Source organism: Chaetura pelagica, unplaced genomic scaffold (genome assembly GCF_000747805.2).
Source record: "Chaetura pelagica isolate M959 unplaced genomic scaffold, ChaPel_1.0 scaffold12, whole genome shotgun sequence".
Taxonomy (NCBI): domain Eukaryota; kingdom Metazoa; phylum Chordata; class Aves; order Apodiformes; family Apodidae; genus Chaetura; species Chaetura pelagica.
The window spans coordinates 4,360,992-4,381,404 of record NW_009952801.1 but is presented as its reverse complement, the minus strand read 5'-3'; the positions used below and the strand labels follow the sequence as shown (position 1 = coordinate 4,381,404).

The 20,413-nt window shown below is 38.3% G+C and overlaps 1 protein-coding gene across 6 annotated transcripts in view; it reads left to right on the top strand.

Moving 5' to 3' along the window:
• The window catches only part of ETV1 (ets variant 1), a 64,816-nt gene that overhangs the window by 19,139 nt on the left and 25,264 nt on the right, over positions 1–20,413 (top strand). For 5 of the 6 annotated variants that reach the window (XM_009994932.1, XM_009994933.1, XM_009994931.1 and 2 more), the window contains 3 exons: positions 14,345–14,474; positions 16,098–16,286; positions 19,984–20,231. In XM_009994932.1, the coding sequence (XP_009993234.1) occupies positions 14,345–14,474; positions 16,098–16,286; positions 19,984–20,231 (567 nt within the window). The remainder of the gene's footprint in view (positions 1–14,344; positions 14,475–16,097; positions 16,287–19,983; positions 20,232–20,413) is intronic. The other variant, XM_009994936.1, reaches the window with a different exon arrangement.

The window sequence follows — 20,413 nt, the reverse complement described above, 5'->3', positions numbered from 1 at the left end:
AGCACTGCGAAACAAATGACAAGAGCTCATCGAGCTTTTGATTTTAAAAACTTTTGAAGTAAAAGGTACTCCTTTCAGAGTGTCCTGCATGCTGTGATTTGAATTTTATTGCTAATGAAAAGTTACCTCGGGGCATCCCAGCAGAGACAGCAGCCACATTATGGGAATGTGGTTTAGCTGCACGACGCTGCTGTGAACCTGACGGTCTCCAGCCTTCTGGGGCGTGGAGGAGCTCAAGCAGCTGGACAGGGCACTTCTTGCGAGGGGTTTGGCTCCTTGTTCACCCCCGGCCTTCCATTGGCATGTCCCTGCTTGGCCAAGCTGGCTTAGTTTCCTTTCCTCAGAGCCCCATCCTCGTTTGCTGTTTTATTGCAGATTAAAGGCTTGGGTTGCATGTGGAGGTTATCAGCTAATGAATAAACTTCAGTCATCCTGTCCTGTGATAAATCTGTCTCATAGATCAAAGATGAAGCATGTAGACCTTTTTTCTTTCAAATGGTAATTTCTTAAGGCTGTCAGATCACTTCCTAAGGTCTGTTTACATAAAAACAAAAACATTAAACGTATTTTATTCAAAATGTTGAATTTTCAGTTTTGAAAAAAACTTGTATTTCCTCTCTGAGGAAGCCTTCCCTCCTCCATTCCCCACAAGGATTCTGTGAAGATTCCATCTGTGGAAATACAGGCAAAACTCGCATTATAACTTACAGTCACGGCAGTATTTTCTCAACACTACAGTTCTTTCTGTTTTAGAACAGACAGTTCAGGAGTATGTATACGTATCAGAGCATCTGTTCAGTTCCAGTTGTATTAAACAAAGTATGCATTTTCACAATGCACAACTGCATTTTCACAATGAAACCAGACAAGGCAGATTGAAGGGTCTTCATGATTCTATTTTGATACATAACTGTCATTCTTCTTAAACTGCTTTCCATGCAGTGATTTTGCAAAATATGTTTTGTATTCCAAGAGCAGCCTAAATAAATGTTTTGAAAATCCATAAGCTCTCGGATAGTGTACAATAAGGAGGCAGTCTGTAAGCTGACTCCACTTCTATTTATTTCTTAGGTTTCTTTAGGTAAAATGTATTTACAGTCTATGATTTTTTTTGTCTTTCTACTTCTGCTTGCTGCCTCAGCAACTGAAGACAGAAGTCAGGCTCTTCCACAGACTGCCGTGAAGTTTTCAAAGGGTACAGCAGGAAAAAAAGGGGAGGAGAGTGTGACAGTCCTCAAAACATCAGTTAAGCATTGGAGAGTCTGTGACACATTTATGTCATGTAGGACTGCTACTGCTAGCCCTGTGAGCATACAGGAAAATAGCACTTGATTCAGGTTCTCTCTCCTTTTTTTTCGTCCTGTGCATTTAGCTACTGGGAAATAATTACAGTGGAGAAACTTATAAGCTGCAAAATATGAATAAATTATGATATTTCTTAATTGTTTTAATTTTTAGAAGTTGTAATTGTTTTTTCTAGGAATGATCTAAACCTGGTCTAAACTGGTAAATGGAAAACTGATTACTTTTTCAAGGCATGTGTTCCAGTCTTTTCCCCGAGAAGGATTTTTTCCCATCTCTTATTCTACATGTTCATGTTCTCCTTGTCTTCAATATTAATGTGTACTCTTACCTGCTCCTGGATTATAGTTTGACCTTGATGAGGTGAATAGTGATGTAAACTGTCTTGGTAAAGGATATCTGTGTTTTTACGTATCTAAGCTGAGGATTATGCATGTTAGAAAAGGGTGAATAGTTAGCAACTTTATTTCTGGTTGTCTCTTTTCCCGTGGCTGTTTATGAACTTATTCAGCAAATGTGGTTGCCAGTAAGTTAATGTAGTGAAGTATTTTTTAGCAGTGACATTTACTGCCAAGTCCTGCAGTCACTGAATAAGGAGGTTACTGAGTGGCCAGGGTTTTGTCTTTAAATGTATATATTTTGAGTCATCATCAAGGACATTTGAAAAATTACATGTGCAAAAACAATTCCCAGTCTTGCTAATTTGATCCTCTTTGCTCAAATGTTGTTTCCTTTCTGCTTCTACTGTATACCTAAAAAAGATAAACAGTTCAATTTTTTTAATACTCTTGTCTTTTGCTGAGACTGAGTGCAATGTTTCGTTATTAAACCTTGCATAAATAAAATTTTACATGTCCAAAGCACTAACATAAATGGAGACAAAAAAGACTTTAAAAAGAGCCAGTATTCAGTGAAGACACAAAGTTTTAAGCATTTGGGATTAGAATTTGGGAGCTGGTTTTATTCAAGTGTGTAGGTACAGTGTTATACTAAGGGTGTGTATATAGACATTTTATTTATACGTGTGTGTGTGTGTGTGTATGCATACATGCATATAAGAAATACAGACACCATGCAAATATCAGTCTTACTGATTGTATTCGAGTCAAATCATCATGAAACTTCAGGAACACTTGGCTTAAAAAAAAAAAGAAAAAGAGTACAGTGGGAGTATTGGTAATGTATGTTCAGTTGGGAGTCCTGTATACAGTAAGAATGTTTTAAGTAGCGGCTCCAGAAGCCTTAAATATCTGCGCTGTGAACCAGAGCCTGGTTGCAGGTGGTCAAAATTCCATGGGCTCCAGAATGTGCACTTTGCTAAGAGTCTTTGAATATTATGCTACTTATTTAAGTCCTGACTTTATGTTCCCAGACATAACCACTTTTGACAATGGCTTCTTTGTTTCCCTGTTGAATCAGCGATAAAACTTGGGAGCTGAATTTTATTGACTTATTTCAATGCCCTGCACCTTTTCCAGTGGAGACTGCGGTTTTTGCAGTGTTTTTTGGTAGTGAATTAAAGATTTAGATTTCAGCTTTGCCTTAATGAACTATAAACTAGATATGTTAGAATTGCGTTACTGGTGAGCATTTGTGAAACTTCAACATTGAAGCATGAAGGACACACGTGTTTGGACTCATGACAATCTCGTTCTTCCAACAAAGTGAACAAGAATTCTCTTAGCTACCCTGTGTTAGTCTATTGTTGTTTTATGAATGTATATATATATTTACTGCTAAAGGCAAAATAAATTTAAAAATAATCTTCTCAAAGTACAATTTTTTCCTTTTAGTGACTATAATTGAGAGTTGCTAAAATAAATACAAATTGTAAATAATCTTTTAAGTTAGTTGTTTAATTCATGCTACAGAGCTCATTGTGTAGTCCATTTAATTATTTATTGGCTTCCCTTGCTTTTGCTTTTTCTTGAGTAGCTAACTGACAGGCACAATTATCCTCTAGGATAATCTTTTATCATGATGCTCTTATTATGAGAATATTCCTGTTCTTATAGGGAAGCAAACTGACACACTTGTTAAGAATATCTGAAGGTAGGCTCCTAAGACTGAACTACTTCAAACTAGAAGCAACCTTCTGACACCACTTATTTAGATTATGAAAACAAAATGTCAGAACCAGAGATTAAATCCAGTTTCTTTCATGTTTTGTCCAGCTGCAAGTACAAGATCAGCAGCCTTCTCATCCACAGCTGGCTATTAGCTCTTTTCATGAACACATCAGAGAGGAACTAGGAAAAAAAAAACCCTAATAAAAATCTAGATTGATATAACTTGAAACTTTTCCATGAGGGGAAGGTGAGGTAGAATCATAGAACTATTCAAGTTGGAAAAGACCCTCAGGATCACTGAGTCCAACCATCATCCCTACTCTACAAAGTTCTCCCCTAAACCATATCTACCAACGCCACACCCAGACAACCCTTAAACACATCCAGGGATGGTCACTCAACCACTTCCCTGGGCAGCCTATTCCAGTATTTAACCACTTTCTGTGATTTTTTTTTTTTCCTGATGTCCAGTCTAAACCTACCCTGTTGCAGCTTGAAGACATTCCCTCTTGTTCTGTGGCTAATGACCCGTGAAAAGAGACCAGTACCAACCTCTCTGCAATGACCTTTCAGGTAGTTGTAGAGACTGATGAGGTCTCCCCTCAGCCTCTTCTTTCTCAAACTAAACATTCCCAGTTCCATCAAATGTTCTTCATAAGATTTATTCCCTAGGCTCTTCGCCAGCTTCGTTGCCCTCCTCTGTACTGTAGCACCTCAGTATCTCTTGAAGTGCCCAAAAATGGATGCAGTACTCCAGGTGTGGCCTCACCAGTGCTGAGGTAGCATCAATTCTTGTTCATTTTCTGCTGTGGGCATGCTTTCAGAAATATCAGGTTGATTATACCTTTAAAACAATAAGTAGAAAAAAGTATGAAATGGTTTATTTTGAAGCTTATTGTTAGTTCTGGCAAAAATCCTTGTTATAATTTCAAAAGTTTTCTTCATAATTCTGTTTCTACATACCCCTTTAAAATCCAGACCTGAAACCTGAAACTGCAGGTTTGCCTGAAGTGGAAAGTGTGCATGTGTGTAAAACATTGAGATATTATCTCACTTGGATATTTTGGTAGTGGAAGTTGCATAGTACTTAGCCATTACCTCTTACAATTACGTTTTGGAAATTGCCACAGGTGGAAATCCTGTCCTCAGAAAAGCACACAGACCCTGATTTAGTGGCCAGGTCATATTTTTGCATTTAACTTTATTGATAGTTGCCAGGTAGGAATACAATCTTAAGTTTTCTCTAAGGTTTGGTTTTACATTAGGACTTTACTCTTTAGCAGGATCTCTAAAGGGGATTGCCTCTCCTTGCATCATGCCTGGGAGCCTTTGGAACCATATACACTATAGGTAACTGTAGGAACAAATGCTACTAATGTCCCAGGATTTTAACATGGAAAGCTAATTCAGATGAGTAGCAACCCTGTTTCTCTGTGGGATCCTGGAGAGTGCAGATCCAGTATAGAGGAACTAAAAAGTGTTTAGATTCCACCCCAACTCGTATGCTATTCATGAGTTTTAGATCAATTGCTACTGAACCCAGCTGGTTTACTTTATATTTGGTTACTGCTTCCTCCTTCAGAGAACCCTAAGCCTTTGTTTATTTTGGGGGCAGGGAGAGAGGGAGAGCTCTTCCTCCTGCCTCACCTACTCTCCTCAGGCATCAAAGCAAGCCAGTTTGTTTCTCCTAGTTTAATCCTCCCTTCTTCCCTCCCAGTAGTGTTCTGCAAATTTCCTTGTATTCTGCTCAGAGTTATCCCGTGTCTGTGGTATTTGTCAGCAGGTTAACTTTTGCCCTGGAGGTACCGCTGGGAGGCAGAACCCCTCTAGCAGTGTGTTCCCCTGGGCTGCCTGCAATTGCGGGTCTCGTACAGCTGGACAGGTAACTGGCTGGAAAGACAGGAGAGAGCACTGCATGAAGGGGACATGGGACATCAATCAGAATAAAGCAGTGCCCATCACAGCATTTTTGTGAGATTGCTGCCTTCAGAGGCTAAGAAACTGTCAGTAAATGCAGCTCCCACTTCATGAAAATACATTCTAGACAATTCTTAACTAGAAGCTGAAATCTTCCGGGGATGCAGGAGAAGAGGGATCAGCTAGCCAAAATCGTGTAAAACCATTCCTTCGCTTGGGGGTAGAAGAGTAGAGACACGCTTCTAAACTGGTGTGGCAGTTGAGCCTGTTAGCAGCTGCCCAAATATACTATCAATCTAGACCAAACGACTTATAGTATCCTAACAAGGTGTTTACTATCAGCCTTCTGAAAAGTTTGCAATTGCCTGGTCTTTCAGAATAGGAGGGAGGTTAACTTTTATTGTTATTTAATGAAAGCTCTCATCTCTTCTCTCCCTCCCTTCTCTAGCCATGTGGCTTAACCTTTTGGGTAGACTTTAATTTTTGCTATACTGAACATACGTACACACTTCATTTTTCAACTGGTGCAGTCCTTTTAAATTAGAAGCCAAGTGGCTACAGCTCTGTGAATTATCTTGGTGGTGCCTTCAGCACCAGGTGTACCCTCAGTAACTCTAATGAGTATTTTAGAAATTGTCACTGCACAGACAAGCAAATGAGGAACATCTTGCACTAAAAATGGGAATTTATAGCATTGAACCAATTATTAAGCTGTACGTACAGGTGCAACCTGTAATATTGTGCTCCTTCTTCCACACTGGCTGGGAACCTCTCCACACCTCAGGAAGGCTGCATCAGTTGTAGAAGGGGGATCTGGGGTTATCTGCCCAGAGATAGCTAAACTGGGAAAAATTATCAGTCCTAACACACAAGGTTTAGAAAAACACATTTCAGTTAAAGAATTACATTTATTTCCATTTGTGAAAAAACATCTAGAAGAATTTATTTGCTGAACAGGAGCAGGAGAGTCATGCTTAGGAGACAAGCTGTGCTATAGGGAAGTGGCATATGTCTGCATTATAATGATGATTTTCTTGGTCACTTTTCCCCATATACAAATGCCCTCATATAAACCTGCTTTATGGATGATGATGCAACTTTGACGTGCTGTAGGTACAGTGAACCTCTGTTCTCTATTTCAACATTTTTTTTGGCCTCGCCTGTTATTCTCAAAAGCTTTATGTTAATGCCAGATCATAATAAAGATAAGGAAAAATTATAGTGGATACAGAGAATTAACATAATCTAGAGATTAACAGGTGATTCATTTAACTTAATCCTTGTTTTTTGTGTTTCAGTCACTAATCTGTAATGCTTTTTGCTTTGAAAATCCCAAAAACCACAAACAAACAAAAGCAAAATGAACAAAACAGGAAAGGAGAAGAAAAAGCCTCTAACTGTAAAACAAGAGAAAGTTATTTTAATAAATAATGCTTGTTAATACAGATGCATTACTGTAGATTTTAAGGTCCAGAATTTCACTATAGCAATAGCAGGAAAATGTGCTGTTATTTTCCATCTTGAAGCTCTATAATACTAAACAGGATAAATTCCAGCTTTCAGTGCAATTCATCCTCACCTGCTTGCTACTTTTCCCTAAATCAAATTGAGAATCAATATTTTTTTTCTTGTCTTCATGTCATCTGAGAACAATCCATGTAGACTTTGAGGATAAAATCCCACATTTTGGGCTGCCTTTTGTTCTTCACCCCTTCTCACCCCCTGAGGATTAAAAAAACTATACTATTATGTAGCTTTTGTGCAATACAGTGTACAAGTAGACTGTTCATTGACATGCACAGTATTGTATGCTTTAGGCTGGAAGAGAAAATAAACAATTTGTTTCATTTTGAAGAGTGAGTTTTAACTGTTATTGAAGTGCATTTGTAGTTGCATATTTTCCAGTAAAGGTGACAGATTACTTCAAAGCTGGTATTTTCTTTTTGTTAAACAAGGTTCTCAAATAGATCCATCTTGCCTGTGTATTCTATTCTTGCCAGTTGGCTTTGAAAGCTGGTTCTGGGGCTCATCATTTAGAACTAGCTTCCAAAAAATGAGGTCCCATGCTGTTTCTATCTATTGAGCTGGTAGGGACTGGAAGGATCTGATCTGAAGCCAAGGCAAAGACTGAATTGATGGAATCATATCTAACGGGTTTGCCAAGTGCTGCCCAGTCATGGAAGTTCCACTTTCTGAGAAGGAGTACTGGGATGAAGGGTGGCAGAGCATTCACTGTGATCCTCAAATTTCCTTCCCTGGACTTGAGAGCCAGGTCACTGCATAGGAAAGAACTAGCCTCTTGTTGAATGCATTTTTACATATTTATGTCCTTTTACTCTCTTCTGCGTGCTGCTTTCCCATTTTCTCCCCATGTATGCATCTGAAGAAGAAACAGCCTACTGCCCTCTGTTACGGTATTATGCTTGTTTTGAGTATGCATAATTTGTCATGGCAGTGGCATGTGTGCATGTTCAGTAGGCTTAATTCCATTTGACTGTGTGCAGACACAAAAACCCACACACAGACTCTGCTTCAGGTGAATGGTCACCACTCAAGTGGGACTAGATGGAGGCCAGTTGTCTCAAGGTCAGAATTCAGTGTCTTAAGCAAGTTCTAGTTTTCTAGATGCAACCATAAAATGGAGAATAATACTGGGATCATGCACTTCTTCAAAAAAACTACTTGACAGGATTGTTAGATTCCTGCCCCCCATCCCCCTTTTCTAGCATCTTTCACTTCTGAGATAGTGAAAGCTCTTGTCTATGTTCAGTTTTTATATAAACTGCCATGATAGTCTGAAACCACAGTGATGATATGCATCTGTGTGTCAGATACCCAATTTGTCACAAGCTTCTCCCAATATCTGGCAGAGAGCAGGACCTAAATGAAATCCAGTTGACTGAAGCTCAGCTTAAGATCTGATAGAGGTGACTTTGATAGATCAAATTGTTGGGGAACTTGGTGGAGTCTGTGTAGATATAATCTGTTCAGCCACTTTTAAATCAGTCCACAGTCATCAAGTCTTGCTCATCTTCGCAGCTGTTGCAGTGCTCAGAAACAAAAGGAGTTTTTTTGCTATTGTCTAGGCAAGAGATTGCCTAGGGTGAAAACAATTTCAGATCTTGCCTCAGTCATCCATGCTTAAAGTGACTTCTGTCTTCAGCTGTTTCAGTAGTCTGTCTGTATAGGCTTTGATTAAAAATAATTTGGAACAATTTAGCTGGAAAGACTCAGTTACCAGCCTTTACCGTCTTTCCATCCTCCTAACCTCTCTTCATCGGTCACCTCTCCAACATGATGTTTTTATTTCAGTTTTTGTTGTATACTAGGCTGCATGTCACATTCAGCTGCAGCAGGAGTAATCTCCAGAGTATGAAGGTATGATCAGCTGGGTCTAGTAGGTGCTTCAGGTAATTCCTCTTGTCCATCCCAAAGATTACAGGTAGAATTTCTCATTGTAATGTATAGAAGAATTAAATGGAAAGAGCACCCTGCTTTCACATAATTTTGTCTTAATCAGGTACTTATTAGATGGTCATTGAAATTCAGAGTGTAGCTATGTACAAAGGTCTCAAATAATAATGATCTAGAAATAAATACCCTCCAGAATCCAAGTGGCTCTTTGTCTCATAAGTTAAATATGCATTTTTTAACCATCCAGAAAATATATCTAAAGCTTGCATGTAAACTATTTAGTTTTGCAGCTCATACATCAGGTTTGCAAATACCAGCACTGAATGTATGGTTCAAATGGTAAGTAACTGTAGAAGTAGAGCATTTCAGGCCTCATATGAACCCACAGTGTTGTGTTTCAATTTTCTTTACGTTCCTACTGATAAGAGTACCTAGGTCATTACTATCACCTGAGAAGTAACCAGCACTTTACCCTCCTAGATGGACTGTTCAATAAATTGTTTGTTTATTTAAAGTAGATTTTATTTTTTTTTAATTAAAATGCCTAGCTGTTGTACTTACACCATAAATAATTGGTGTGAATCATCAGGTGAGTGCTGTTAACTTATAGTGAGCGAGGAAAATAGCAAAACCAGGAATTAGAGTCCTTGTCCTTAAGTGTATTTCAGTTTGCGTTTTGATAGCAGTTTAGAAATGTTATCGCCTGTTTTGTCACAGACATAATTCACATCTTTCTTCAGGCACTGTAAACAAGAGAAATGGTTTAATGGCTCCATAAAAGGCACTCTGTGCTGATAGCTGAGATTAGACCCTTTAGTAATGGATTTTTGTGTGTTGGGGGGAGGGGAGGGCTTGGCAGAGGTAAATGTACTGGAAAAGAATCTTGGAGAGACTGATGTATCTGAAGTGCCTGCTGCATTTCTGTGTGTATTGGGAGATAGATTTAAAGTGTTACAGTATTGGCTTTATCAGCACAGGGGCCTTCTCTTCTTGCCTTTGAAATTTTACCAAGTACTAAGCTGAGTCACCTCAATCAGTCTAGCACCTGGTGTTGTGATGGTATTAAATATTTTTTACATCTTCTGCCTTTCGTCTTGCTGTTACAAAGGTCAAATCCCCTCTATTCGAGTGTGTCATAGATATCTGTCTACATTGCATATTAACAGTTTTGCTTAAATTGATCCTAAACATTTATCAGGATTACATAAAAAAAAAATTATTATTAAATCAGGTTTAGAGGGTGATTTGAGAGCATAAATGTGAAAAGCTGTTCAGAGCATGCAGCAGAAATGTTCAGGGCATGACTTACTATGATTCCCCATTACGTCCTTTTCTCTGCAGGTACACAGAGCCCTTGAACTTAGTATATGTGAATGTAGTATTACTTAAGAGACACTGGAGTTCACTAGCACAAGCAAGGGTGCTGCTGTCAGTTGATTTTATACCATATAGTAAATGTTTTTTTCCCCTACAAGTGCTGATAATAAGACATCTTTGTCTTTTTGGTCAGTGGAGTCACAATTGCCTATGTTAGCCAATTTCATTGAATTATCAGTAATACTTAAAAATGTTTAAATCGGTTTTTCAAAAAATAAAATACTATTTTGTGTTGTGGGCAGGAAGTTTGAAAATTACAAAATAACTTTTTACTCAAAGGAGAAATGATCTGCAATTTCACATAAAATATTCCTCATTTCTTCTTTGTCTTGAATAACCATCTGTTGAAAAATATTTTAAACAATTGCTTTTGTATTTGATGCAGTGCATTTCTGGTTCATTCTTGAAATAAGTGATTCAGTTGTATCTGTACGGATGTGGTACTTTCCCTGTTTTTCTGGCTACGGAGTATACAAATAATTCTCCTCTAAGACTGTTTGGATCTTAAACTGGGTATTATTATGAAGAAAATGTTTGGGGATTAGGCTGTTGACAGATAACGAAGGAGAACAGCACTTCAAAATTTGGGGGTAGCAGATTTAACTTTGTGTTTGCATGTTCTGTGCTAGTTTACTTCATGGTTTATTGTTTTGTATAAAATACAGGTCTGTAGAAGAGCACATTATAAATAACGTACAAGCCCTCTTACTCTGCAGAAACAGATATATTTATGCACAGGAAATGTGCATACAGTAATGTATTATACCTTCATCAATTTGCTGCAGATGGTAGCAGTCGTCCTGCTTGCCTCTTATCTGCATGTTGACTTCTGAGGAGCTCTAGACAGGGTCTGCAAATTGAGTTCATTCTGATACCGATAAGCCTGACTTTCTACAGTAGTTGAGTCGTTGAAGCCATCCATCTATATACACGTTGTAAGATTGTTTACCTTTCAAGTTCGAAGGTAGTTATCTCTAAGTAATCACTCGGGATGAAATCTTGGCCCTTGGTCACTTCTTAATAAGATCGTTATTAAGGCAGAGTGCCCATTGCTTTGATAGGGTTCAGACTCCATTCTGGGGTTAAGTAAAATGAGTTTGCTATCAGGAAGAAAGATGTGTTGAAGAGCTAGTTGTTTGAAATGTCATTTTGTTAATTTGGATGTGTTGGTAGCTTGGTATGCTGCACTAAAATTAGATTTTACAAATAAGCAACTTGCTCTCCTCAAAAGAAAAAGGATTGAAAACGTAATATATATAATCCAGTTTAGCAAAGCAGTGTATGTTTAAAATCTATTTGAATAAGTGCACTGTAAAATGCGTGTCACACAAAAAGGAAGAGTGACAGGTAGAGGGTTTTAGTGATGATACAATAACTGTTTAGAATGGTAGAAGTTTTGTTGTTAGAATAAATCTGTCATCTTCAGCCACAATTAATATTTGGTTTGAAAGGTCAAGTAGCCTTCAGGAAAGTTGTTGTGCCCCCCCCCCCCAATATAGTAAGTATTTTTGTCAAGTTGTTTGTTTTCCGTTCTGCCTTTAAAAGTGTACACTTAAGGAGTTACAGATGAAGCTTAGCCTGGTGATTGTGTCAGGGGACTGCCTGAGGAAGACTTTAAATTTTACAGCTACATTATCTTTCTGGCCATAGTTAAGATAAAGATCTAATATAGAATCACTTTGGACTGTAATACTTTCCCTAAATGAAATGAAGGCGTTAACCTACTTGATTTGATACACTTGTGAAGCTGTGAGGTAAACTTTAATTAAAACTACAGCACAGATGCCTTCCAGCACTGTGCCCTGTACCTTGCTAGGGCTGTACAGTAAGCAAAATAAAATGTACCTCACAGTGGAGGCAGCAGGCTGGAGCCGTGTTCAGTGAAAGTAATTTAATTAGTGTTGATCATGACTCCAGATGATGGTGATTTGATAAGGAATAATTTAGTACTTAACAGCCTTTTACATGCACCAACTCCATGTGGGAAGGTAAAGCAAATTGCACAAAATGAATGTGCTGCTTTCGCTTGTGCCTGTGCCAGTGAGCTGGAAAACTGCCTGTTAGCAGACGTTCAGGCTCTCAGTGCTGTGATGAAATACCAAGCAAGTTCTCTGCACAGGGATGTGGTGTGGGAGTCTCTGTACTCCCGTTATTTAAAAATAAATAAGAGAAGTAATTTTTCATAACAGATTAGCTCTGAGGAAGTAGCAAAGTTAAAATTAAAAAATAAAAAAAAATAGAGCAGCATGTGGCCTTTGTGTGAATATGTGATACTGGCTTGAAGAAAGAGTTGTGTTGCAGTTGTGTTTGAATTCCCTGATTCTAGTCAGAGATTGCTTACCTTTGCATCGGAGCCACTGTCCTGGAGTTGTGGGGCCCATCATACACATTAAATGTGTGCATTATCTGACCAAGACAGGCAAGGAGAGTCAGCAGTAAAAGTTCACTAGCAAAAAACCTGAAACAAACTCCTGGATGTCAGCCTGCTTTGCGATTTAACAGTGGAAAGCTGACTGGGTTGCATTTTACTGTATTATTAGATTTGAGAACCTTTATTCAAGAAGTCCATATGTTTTTTTAGTTCAGACAGTTTGTTCAGTAAGAGTTCTTGTCATGTTCATCAGTTTTCATCTCTGTTTCTTAAGTTACTGTGCTGTGCATATGTATTTGTGTACCTGTTTTATGGTCTGCTTTTCCTTTGTAATCTCTTCAGATAACTGACTGTTGTTATTCTCCAAATATAGTAGCTGGATAGCAATTTTGGAAACAATTCTTGTGAGTTTTGTGAAATACATGGCAAAATAACAGTCTCAGCTGAAAGGCAATAGTTGAAGCTTTCATGTAACAGGGTGTGAGGGGACCCGTTTGTGAAAGAGTTCTCTGAATGTTATACAACCATGGGAAAATGCATGGTGAGAATCTGGAATCCAGATCCTACAGATACTTATAAATCAGAGTTTATTGTTTTTGATGCTCACTTCTTGGACAGCATTTCATTTTCCTCCCTTTCCCCACTGAACGTGTGTGTGTGTGTGTGCTGGTGCCTTAGTATCAGAAAATACATAGTATGTTAAGAAATTGTTTTTCCTAAGTTGAGGTGCAAGGGAAGGGGCAAAGTGCTACTGGATGGCACATAAAAATGACCTGACTTGATACTGAGGTTCTCCCACCGGGACTGCTGCATGTAGATGGATTTCCGTGGTGGCACAAGTGTCTGTGTCAGGCTGGAGCATGATGTTCAAATTGTGGTGTTTTGATGATAACATAAAAAATCAGTGATAAAATCGATCTTGAAACTCCAGGCTTCTCGTGTTCAAAAATGTATTTACAACCTCATTTTATTTAAAACTTGAAGGGTGTGTTTTCAAGCTGTTACTTACCTGTCTTTTAGTCCTTTGTCCTCCTAGACACTTCCTTCAGATTTGTCTGTGTCAGCTGAACCTTGAATTTTCTTCTGCTTTAATTTTGATTAAGTTTGGATATGAAACAAGGAAAGTTGGATGGTTTAAACTAGTATGCTGGTTAACCTTATCTTTACCTTTGGCCTTGTGCTTCCAATTAATGCTGCATTTCTGTCACACTCCTGTTCTTTTTACCTTTTAAAAAAGTATGAGCATTTTTTTTCTCAGTTTGTGTCTATATCACATTTACAATTGGTGAGGCCAGGATTTTATCTTGCATATTTTTGAGAAAAATTACTGAAACCATTTATTGTGTGTTTATCCACCTTTATAACTAAAGGTGGATATAATAATCTATTTTATTAAGTTTCACTGCAAATTTTCATGTATTCTGTGGGACAAAAAGATTACCATCGTACATTTGAGGCTGATATATTAGATATTTATTTTATAAGAATTTGTGTGTCTCTCTTTGAAGTGAACTATTACTGCATTTATAGCTAAAAGCTACCTCACTAATATTCCTTAGAAACATTTGGTTCCTGGGAAGTATTTTGCATCTGACAACATTTACAGTAGTTAAGCCAAATGTGAGTGGGCTGTTATTTTCCTGCTAATGAGATGGGATCCTGGCCATCATTCTATTAAACAATAAAAGTGCTAATAGCCAACGTGAAGGATCTCTAGTGTCTATTTTTCAGTTGACACCCGAAGAAATATTTGAAATGTGTACTTCCTATATTGTTTTTAGTATTACAATGGTTTAATTAATCATGTGCTTAATTAACAGTGTCTAGCTTACTTGAGAAAGCTAATTGTTAATATTGTACGTGGGTTTTAATTACATTTTCTTTCTCTTTCCAGTGGCTTTTCATGGTCTCCCTGTGAAAATCAAGAAGGAACCCCATAGCCCATGTTCAGAACTTGGCTCTGCTTGCAGTCAAGAGCAGCCTTTCAAGTTCAGTTATGGGGAAAAGTGCCTGTACAATGTCAGGTAAAGCAATTGAGCATGTTTGCAGTGAGAAGTGCTGATTTTAATGAGGACTGACTAAAGAGTAATAAAATTATAATAGAGATCTTATAGAAGTTACCTCTTCAGCAGATAACAGGCTGATGAGATAATGCATTTAGCTGATGAACACTGATAGAATTGTTTACAGTTGTATCAAACACTTACATAACCATTTTAAAGCGGTGTTTTTCATGAAAATGCATGTTCTCCATTCCTTCACCATGGGAGATAGCCAGAGTTAAAAAACCCCAGGGTTCAAGCATGAAATAGAAGGAAGCAGTGTCTTGTTTTCTGCTAGTTATGATGAAAGTACTTTCAAAATGCAATGCACATATTAGGAAAGAGAGAGAGATCTGTGTAACAGGCAAGAGAATGTCAGGTCCGAGCAACACATTAGATAAATTGACAAGTTTTGCAGATGTTACGTGTGTATTCATGGGTGAATACAATTTAAAGTAGCATTTAATTAGGCTCTACATCTTTGTTACGTATTTACAAGTAAACTGTTTTCTTTCATAGGGAAAAATAATAAAAGCTTTATTTATTTGTGGGTGGTGGAGGGGTTTGATACCACTGCATTCTTGATTGACTTTCTTTTGGTTTCCAGATACATATCACTCCTTCCTCTAGTGTCAGCAGTCAATGGTTTCTTATTGACATTCCAGTGTATTTTAGAATCTTTAGTCTAGCTTGTGAGTTTTTATTCTCATTAATGAACTTCCAAGACTGTTAGCACATTTCACTTTTTTAAGCTTGAAAGGGGAAAAAAACCAAAACAAACAAAAACTGGCACCTTTGCCCATCATAGAGGAGTGATTTTGATTTTAAAAATCAAATACATACATGGGCGGATTTGATGGGTGCTAGAGGACCTGACACAAAAATATGCAAGTTTGTGCTTATATCTACCCAAGGTCTGCATTATTCTTGTTTAGAAAGAGGGATGATCAAAGTGTGCCCAAGTCCTTTCCTGATATGGGACACCTTTGGAAATAGCATCTCTGTATTTGTAGGACCAGCAGTTTATTTTTGGGAGAGAGGAGCGAAAAGACCAAACCTGTTGGAGAGGCTGACATCCTAGTATGGGTAGCTAAGTCAACATACCATTGTTTTTCTGGGTCAGATCCCTTCCTTCTAGCTGTATCATTTTACTGTCTCATTTTGTGGTTTGTGCAAGGCCTAAAAAAAGAATCTTGACAGGCATTGCTGGCTCTTTGTGCTCTAGTCCAGGTGCTTCTACTTTTATGTATTTTGTATATCTGCTGTTAAAATGTTACCATTAAGACTGCATCCTTTAAAACTTCATTTCTGTGCCCCAGAGAAGAAAATGCTGTGTTGAACCATTCGCCTCTGACATGTTTTTTTCTGTGCTCTTTGCAATGTAAAGTAGAGAATTCCTCTGCCCCAAGCTGGTTAAGGAAATAACTATAATAAAAAGCTTATAAATGTGACAGTTGTTTTGGTTTTTTTGGTGGTTTTTTTGTTTTGTTTTGTTTTGTTTTGTTTGTTTGTTTGTTTTTTTCCTGGATGTAGATGCTACTTTTTTTTTTTTTTTTTTCCCGAAGGAAAATAACCTATCCTTCTTTCTTCTTGTCTTACTGATAGTGCCTATGATCAGAAGCCACAAGTGGGAATGAGGCCCTCCAACCCACCAACGCCATCCAGCACTCCTGTGTCACCACTGCATCATGCTTCCCCAAACACAGCTCAGACTCCTAAACCTGACCGGGTTTTCCCTACCCATCTCCCTCCATCCCAGTCCATTCAAGATAACAGCTTCCCCATGGACCACAGGTAAAACATAAAACATGAGAGGGACCCATGCAGAAGGCATTTCAGTTGTAGTTGCAAGTCTCTCATAATAGTGTAGCGCTGGGTTCCTGCCCACAACTATTCCCTTTTGCATTAGGAGACCAAGGTGAAAGCCAGCAAGGGTCAGAGCATCAGGAATATGTGTGTTTTATAAAAGGTTGGCACCTGACTTGATGGACTTCAGTAGTGGCAGAATTTTAATGACCTGCTTCTTCTGTCTTGTGAGTGTGACTACAGGGTGCTAGATAATCTCATCTAGACTCCCTTTGCCACAAAGACTTGGAGCACATGATCTTTCAAGATCCCTTCCAATCTGGGCTATTCTGTGATTCACTTGAGGCTAGTAAGCCCTATGAGGTAATGAAGTCACTAGTAGGTGTAATTCTGGCTGATAAGTGGCCATGTTATAGTGCTACTGGTTCAGAGTATTCTTTGGAAGGGTGGATCATTTTTCCAACCCCTTTTGAAATACAGCATTTCAAACAAACTAAGATGCCAACATAAACGGTGTTTAAATAACATTAGTCTGAGTAAAAGCCACAAGAGCTGGAGTCTAGAGTTAAAGCTTAAACTGTCCTTAAGTCACCCTGGTTTGTTTTGATATGTTAGAAATCCCCATACAACTGCCTATCTTAGCTCAGTTTTGCAACAGATATGCTCAGTGGATTTGCCTGATTTTTGATACCAAACACTTGTGGAATTCTATTTATCTTAATCTTTATTATACCAACCTATTTTTGTCTGCTGTGTTGTGCAATTGCTCTGAGCATTTAAAATTTCAGCTGTATGTAGAGAGATATATTTGTTCAGAAACTTGAGTTGGTGCTTAAACATTAGCAAATGAAGAAGCAGTTGTTGGGAGTGTGATTTGCATGCTTCTACTGTAGTAAGGGGCTGTTATCTCTAGGGATTTGTGCAGATCACTTCTTAAGGGGGTTACTAAGGTTTATATTGTCGGGTTCTGCTCTGATGAGATAGCTTCATATATCACCCAGGGTTCTCTTCAAGCCTTCCTGGCAGTGAAGAAACACTGAATTGGCCTCCTCAGCTGCTGTAGTCACTGTCTTTTCTCTCTTCATGGATTGTGGTCTAACCACGCAGGCCCCCAATGAATCTAAGCAGTGGTTTTGATTACAGGATGGTGTATAAACGTGTTTCTGTGTATACACCAAAGTCAGCTTGCAAGGAGACTGAAATCTGCAGAAGCTAAATTGCTTCTGTCTAGAGACCAGTAATAAATTTTTTTAGGTGAAAAATAAATATATATGTATATTTTTTAGAGCAACTTGTAAGGACAGTACTGAAGCTGTATGTCAGCCCTAATTTGAGTATAGATATTTTCATACAACTTAGTATATTTTTCTATACCCATAACACTTACTGTGCACAAGCTTTGTAGGTTTTTTACATAATTTCCCCCTCTCCCCATCTTTGATATTCCTGTTCTTTAGGGCATTTTGCTCTAATGCTTCTCTTCTGTGATAAACATCATGTGTTCCTGTGAAGTCTGAAACAGCTGACTCATTCAAAAAAATCTGGTTTTTATCCTTTTAAAAGAGAGATACAACTGGGTCTTCTCACTTCCAGTTGTTTAAAGCAACTGTTCACTTTGTTTTTTTATGAAATTCAAATCATCCTGATTTACAGGGTGATATGCTGCTACAGTGAATGTATCCAGAAAATGTAATTCAAACAAATCACCTACCTTTCTAAGTTCATATTTAAATCTATAAGTTAAGGCATTTTTCTTTGGAACATACATTGGTGGCATAAGATAGTGTTAGTATCTAGAACATACGGCCCCTACATCTTCACACAGGACATGAATATATGAACGATAAGTGGTCCTAACAAGTACCAATAGGAATCAAATCCACTTGTATAAACAAATGGCTTGATTCCATACAAAGCTTTCAGTACAACAAGTATTATTAACTTCCTTTGAGGCTTTGTGAGTGAGCCTGTTTCTTATTTTAACTTCAAGTTGCAATTTTCTGATTCACTCCTTGACAGTTCTTAATGATAATTTCTGCTTCTTTTTTTGGCTAATGAAAAAAGGAAAAGAGGGAAATGAATGCAGTGCCAGTCAGCCTAACTGTTTCATAATACATTTGAGTTTCTAAGTTTATTTTCTGCAGGTGTAGGTGGAATTGCAAAACCCAGTGTTACCGTGCAGTATGCTCTCTACTGCAAAATATTTACAGCACCATTAAAAAAATTAATTTTGTCTCCACTACTACATTGTGATAGTTTCTGTCTCTGTAAATCCCGCAGTATTTGTAATTAAGCTATGACAGTAAACAGTTGTGTCAGACCAAGTTCACAGCAGCATTATGGCAAATGTTAGTGAAGTTTAAATTGTTTCAGAAACCCGTAATATGTGTGAGTTGGTAGTCAAGGATTGCATTGCCTGTGAAATAGAACCCCTGCATTCTTCTTCACTCACCCAGTTTTCTCCAAGAGAATGCCTGCTTTTGCTTGTATAAACTGAAGTCAGTTTAGATCCAAAGTACAGGAAGCTGAAGAATGATTAGTTTGTGATTTTTTTTATTTTTTTTTTAATGTGACAGTGAGGAACTTGCAGAAAAAGACACAGGCTTTTTTTCCCCTTTTTTACACTTAAAAAAAAAAAGAGTGTGTCTTATTCATGTGTGATAACAGGACTAGTAAGCAGTTTGTTGCAACAATATTGCATCTGCTGTGGATTAGTGGAGACAATATTACTACAGTGGTGGTTACCATTACTGTGGTAATCTGCAGGAGATGACAGGAAGAGTTTGTGCATTACGTTGGGGCATGGTAGGAAAGCAGCATTCTTGTATTCTTCTCTGTGCTTCTGAACCTGCAGATATCCAAGTAATTACCTTCAGGCCTGTTTAGTTCAGGTAGATATATTCTATGGAATAAAGAGCAAGCGTAGGTTCTTGAGCAATGTTGCATGTAAATGAAGTTAATTTAAAACTGAATTCTCATATTTTATGCCAACCGAAGAGCATTTGAGAGTAGTGGATAGCAGTGTGGCTTGTATGGATGAGTTTCATGTAGAAATGACCAAAGGAACAAGGTAAGGCAGGAGGTGAATTCTTAGGCATTATTTCTCTTAGCAAAAATTTCCACGACCCCCTTCTTCTAGGGTGCTTGCATTCCCTTCCCATTAGAGCTGAAATGCAGTGCCAGCCTTGCAGGTATATCTCCCATGACCCTATCCCCAGGAGGACAGAACTGTAGACTTTCACCTTGGCATGACTCCAGATATTACAACAGACAGTACTGTTTACTCAAAATGTTTATGGTCAGAATGGTTTCCCTATAACAGTAAGAATGGTAGAACTGAGAGTTCTACGTAAGCCTCCTTTATATTACTATGGTGGGATGTCAGTCTTTCTACTGGTTTGAAGCTGGTGCCTTTCCTGTTTGCCTTTTCTATTGAGAAGATACTGCAAGTAAAGAGGATGATGGTAGGGACAGGTCTTAGAGCTACTAGTAGGAGGTGACATTTTTGGTTTATTTGTTAGTGTTCTATAATGCAGTTGGTCCTGATGGGAGTACTTGGCATGATCGTAAGCAAAATGTTTGCTACTGAGAAAACGATACAGCCACTAGTTATGACCTGTGAAGATCTTTGGGAAATGGAATGTAGCTCAAGTCCTTTACATGACCTCTCTAACTTGTGTCCTAGATTTCGCCGCCAGCTCTCTGAACCTTGCAATTCTTTCCCACCTTTGCCTGCAATGCCAAGGGAAGGACGTCCAATATATCAGCGCCAGATGTCTGAGCCAAACATCCCTTTCCCACCTCAAGGTTTTAAGCAGGAGTACCATGATCCAGTTTATGAACACAACGCTATGGTTGGCAGTGCAGCCAGTCAAAATTTCCCTCCTCCTCTGATGATAAAACAGGAACCTAGAGATTTTGCATATGATTCAGGTAGGTGAGACTCTCCTTTAGTTCTGCACAGTAAAGTAATAAATGGGTCCAAGCCAGTGATATGAATTTTTGATTCTGTGAACTGAAGCTTGCTTCTTTGGCTTTGAACTCTCCCAGGGTAATTATTGTCTGAGACGCCTTACAAAATAGTAAGATTGCTCTATAATACAGTGTGACTTGCA